A 5,221-nucleotide genomic window follows, 5' to 3' on the forward strand; every position below is an offset into this window, starting at 1 on the left:
TTTCAAACTTCTGTTTCAATATATAAAAAAATTATATAATTCTTCCACATTATTTTTGGACCTTTCAAAGCAATATATATTATTAAAATTTGAAAGGTACGGTAAATTTTAATTTTCATTAAAAAAAAAAACAAAAGTTTAAGTAGGTATCTATCGTCCTGCCGGAATTAGGGTCTAACTTTAATTTAGAATTTTAAGCATTTAAACTAGGGTTAAATACAATTTTAGTCCCTAACGTAGAGGTCGAAAATTTATTTTGTCTCTAACTTTTTTTTGCCACAAAATAATCCTAAAGGTTTAACTTAATTTTAAAATTGTCTTTCAACAAAAATACCTCTCCCCTCTTCTTCCCCAAAATCAACCACAAGCAGAGGCGCAGAGACACAAGCAAAAGCAGAATCAGAAGTAGATAGAAACAGAACATAGAAACAGAATCAACAACAATCAAACAATAACAACCAGAAGAACAACAATAACAATAACAATGGATAATGAAATCAGAACAACAACAAAAGCAGAAGCAAAAACAAAAGCAGACAGAAGAAGAAGCAACCAGAAGCATCAACAACAACAATGAAATAAAAAGGAATAAACAGAAGTAACCAGAAGCATCAACAATAACAACAACAATAGAATAAACAGAAGCAAAACACCTTTTTTAAATATGAAAAATAAAAAAAATAAAAAATTGAAACAGCACTACAGAGACTTCGAGGGAGAGCAAGTGATATGCAAATCGCGAGGAAAATGATTGCGGCGGTGGTGGGGGAGGAGGGGCTGCGGCAGCGAACTGCGAATCGCGAGGGGAGGAGAGTTGTGGTGGTAGTAGCGGATCGCGTGGAAAGGACTGCGGCAGTGGTGGCGACGCCGCAAATTGCGACGAGAACGACGATGTGGTGGTGGCGGACTGCAAATCGCGACGAGGAGGGAGTTGTGGTGGTCGGCGGCGCTGCGAATCGCAACGAGGGCAGGAGTGTGGTGACGAGAACGACTCCGTTCCTCTCTTCTCTTTCTCTCTCCCTCTGCTCTCTCCTCTCTTGCCGTTAGTGTAAATGTGCGCTGAGGAAAAAAGGAGCAGCAGCGAGGAAGTAGCGGTGACGGCGAGGAGATTCCCCACCTTCTCTTCCCCCTTCCCCCTCTTCTTTCCTGGAAACACCCCCCCAAAGCGCGACCTCCCCTTCCCCTTTCCCGTTTTTTTTTTAATTAAAGGTAATTTGGTAATAAAAATAAAAAATTTAGTAAAAAGAACGATTTTAAAACTAAGTTAAACCTTTGGAACCATTTTGTAGCGAAGAAAAAGTCGGAGACGAAATAAATTTTCGGTCTCTATATTATGGATCAAAATCGTATTTAACCTTTTAAACTATGCTTAACTTATATTTTCTTGGGTCTCTATTTTTCAAAAATATAGAAAGTATCCAAAAAAAAAATCTTAAAACACACTATTTTTTACCTATTTTATATTTATATTTCTTAGTTTGTATATGTATTAATGTATGTTCTCTCCAACTACAAAATAAGATAGATATTCTATTAAAGTGATAAGCAGAAATTAAGGTCACATTTATTGGTAAGATCATTACAAAAAAGATTGATATATGTGGTAGTAATATTATATTATATTGGATTTGAGATATAAAATTATAAATGAGAATGAACCAGGGTGAGCAGGAACAAAGTAGGGAAGCAGCCATAGCTCTGGGGGTATTGGGTTCATGCCACTCCATTCATATACACCAAGCACCTATATATGCCAATAATAACCCATCTTATTATATATTAATCTTAATTTAATAACAATGTACGTACCATACCTTTTTATTTTATTAAATTATATATTATTTCGAAATATTTAATAAAATTGAATAATTTATCTTGTTTCTACTACTTTTGGACATACTTTAAGATGAGAGTGGGACCTTAAGTCATCATTCATAATTAAACTAGTTAGAAATTAAACGAAAGTTAATTAAGGTATACTATATTGATAGTTTTAATTATTCTGTTAGTATTTATAATTTTATTAAATTTATAATTAAATTTTTATATTTTTTATTTCAGTTAAATTTTTATATTATTTTTAATTTTGTAATTAAATTATTTTTATATAAAAAATATTAAAATTAATAAAATATTTTTTTTAAAAATATAGACCATCACGATGGAGGATCCAGGATCTTGCTTTGAGCATGAAGCCATCTCCGCCGTCGACGTCTTCTCCGATCAATCTCAGTGTCACATAATTCAAAGCTGTGCTTAGCATTGTGCTCTCCCCATCTATATGCAATCCCCAACCTCCATCTTTGTTCTATGCTCCCATCCATAATAACAAATTAACCAAACTAATTAATTAATAATTATGCATAGTCGAATTTTTATTTTATTTTAACAATTTTGAATTTAAAATTTTATATGCATAAAATAATGTTTGCTGAGAATAATAATTCCAATTTCTCATCAAAGCAAATTAAATTAACCGAATTCTTGTGTCAGTATGTACAAAAAATTTATATTCCAACAAATGAAATAAAGAGCTTCTTAGAATTATTGAATAATGTAACTGTCCTTGCTCGTGTTCATTTGTCACCAATGTCCCAACTAACTAAAATGGAGCACCTCTATATGGTCCTACTTATTTATTGTACAGAATGTATCCAACAAATTTAATAACAATACATCGTAATAATGTAATGAAATAACAAATAATGGCTTCTATAGTATTTCTAAGTGAAACAATTTTTTATTTTTTGTTTAATTTCCAACAAAATAATTTGATTTGAAATTAAATCACTTCCAATTATGAAACTATTTGTATACTCCGTACTCAGAGAGAATGAGAGAAGGAGAGAGCGGGAGAGAGCGTTTGAGGGTGAAACACGGTGAATAAGATGGCCATGCCATCGAAAGAGATAAGGGGGAGAGTGTGGGAGGGTTTGCATCAGGTGTGAAGGAGGGATCAAGTAAGGGCGACCTTAGTTCCAGGGGGACTTCCAAGATTTCGTTCCGTGACAAGGTTATTGGTTCTACGGTAGCCACAGGGATAAATCGGGCTGAAGCTCTAGATGAGGATTCCATGGCAGTAGTCACTGGAAAACAAGGAGATCCTATGCCTCCAAGAGTTTGCTTAGCTTCTTCAGATATGTGTAAGAGATGTAACAAGGCGCAGGAGACTATGGAGCATTGCCTTAGAGACTGTGAACGATCAAAGGCAATCTGGTATATGTTGGATCCTAGTATCCTGGACTCGACGGCTGGTACTGCTTTTGAAGAGTGGTTTCGGAAGGCCTTGGCTAACAATGAGGCGTCCTTTGGTGCAGGGCTTTGGTGGGTATGGAGACATAGGTTCAATGACATATTCAACACTGACAACCCTTGGACAGACCATAAGGTTGTTGCCTTGGCCAGAATTACCGCCAAGGACTTACAGGTTTACAGGAATCGAAGCAATGCCTTTAGGTCTCTCCGAAATTGCCTGTGTTGGGAACCACCGGTAGGCAATAGTTTTAAAGTTAATTGTGATACAAGCTTGTATATGGATTCAAATCCTTGTTTAGTCACCAAAAAAAAAAATCACTTCCAATTTTCAGAATGGTAAACATATATTCCTTAAATTTTTATATAATCAAAATTCAATGTATTTATATGCAGTTAATTTTAAATATATCAAAATTTTTAAACGATATAGATAATTAGATATATAGAAGAAAAGCAGGAATATATAGAAATACCTGGTGATTGAACAAATAACGCCGGATCTCTTGCTTATGCTCAGGCGACAAGATAGCATTAATAGCTCCAGTTACCCATAATCCAATCACCTACCACATCATTCAAAAATTAAATTTTTTATACTTTAAATATACTATCAATGTATTAAATATCTAAAGAGGAATGTTAGGGCAGCAACTTTTGTGATTTATAGCCATCAAATAGTTATTAATGATGGTTTTAATAGTGTGATATTGGTGTGAGATTTCATCCAATTGCTCACTTTTCTTTGCTGGTTACATGCTGGCCAGAATTTAACAAAGTTGCTGGCCCCTTAGACTTCTTCTTATCTAAATATATTTAAAAAATAGTCAAATTTATTTCTAAAAAATCACTCATTTTTTAAATTGGTACTTCAAAAATTTTTTTAATCAAAGTTGTCCTTCAAAAATTTTAAGTTAATTACGTTGGTTCTTTTGTGTTTAAAAATTAGTTTTTTTGTGTTTTTAACCTTCAAAAATTAGTTAGGGAAAAGAATTTATGAGGATACTCATTAAATTATATGTGTTTTTATAAATGATATTTTAAGTGTGTTTATTAAAGTGGTCTCCTATACATAATTCTTTTAATTATAGCAATCGTAAAACTATTTATTTGTCCTTCCTCATTAATAACAAATTAGATTAAACTTGTAAAAGAGCACGATTTATAGTCTAAAAAATATATATTAAGCCATAAAATCACTCGAATTACGTATACATCTTCATTAACAAATAACAACTCAGTTTATAATAAATTAATAATTCATATAATTTATGTACGGATGATAAGATAAGAGGGGGACCATTAACTAATTTAAAAAGAATGTATATTTATTGTCTTATATTTTTATACATAAAAAAGATAGAGAAGGAACAGATTAAGTGTTGTTTGTTTATTCAATTGTATCATTCGTGGAACATTTTTCTCCATATGCATGTCATGTAATGATCAATAATATGATGTGACATGTCATAGTAACACATATACAGTAAACAAATATTACGTACTATACTAAAGTACTATTTAACACGAGAAATTAACAAAACAATAATAATTCATTAACATTCTAAACTGATTGTTAAAAATAAAATCATTCATATTTTTTATATTAATTAAATTTTTTTTTAAATATTTTTAAAATCAAAAGATATATAATTTGATCTTTGTTAACTCCCAAAATAAACTACAAATTATATAATTTCGGAGACATTAAATTGATGGTTTTAGAAATTAAAGTGATGAATTTGTTAATAGAGGTTCTTACCTCGGAAAAAAAATTGTCTTATTCATCTCCCATCAACCAAGAATCTACCCAATTAGATTCCAAACTCACCAACATCAACCAAGAAATAAAACAAAAACACTTCCAGCAAAAAATAAGAAAATATTATACAGGTTAATATTATTTAGACGTAATTCCTCTTTTAATCTTTATAATTTTACTAAATTTAATTAGGTTTTTATATAATTT

General features: G+C 31.6%; 1 protein-coding gene across 1 annotated transcript in view; it reads right to left on the bottom strand.

The window, feature by feature from the left end:
- The window catches only part of LOC107641333 (cycloartenol synthase), a 12,413-nt gene that overhangs the window by 6,090 nt on the left and 1,102 nt on the right, over window positions 1-5,221 (bottom strand). Inside the window, exons 3-5 of the mRNA XM_021124020.1 lie at window positions 3,729-3,818; window positions 2,150-2,308; window positions 1,660-1,744 (exon numbers count right to left, since the gene is read on the bottom strand). Of these exons, the coding sequence (XP_020979679.1) occupies window positions 1,660-1,744; window positions 2,150-2,308; window positions 3,729-3,818 (334 nt within the window). The remainder of the gene's footprint in view (window positions 1-1,659; window positions 1,745-2,149; window positions 2,309-3,728; window positions 3,819-5,221) is intronic.

Source organism: Arachis ipaensis, chromosome B05 (genome assembly GCF_000816755.2).
Source record: "Arachis ipaensis cultivar K30076 chromosome B05, Araip1.1, whole genome shotgun sequence".
Taxonomy (NCBI): domain Eukaryota; kingdom Viridiplantae; phylum Streptophyta; class Magnoliopsida; order Fabales; family Fabaceae; genus Arachis; species Arachis ipaensis.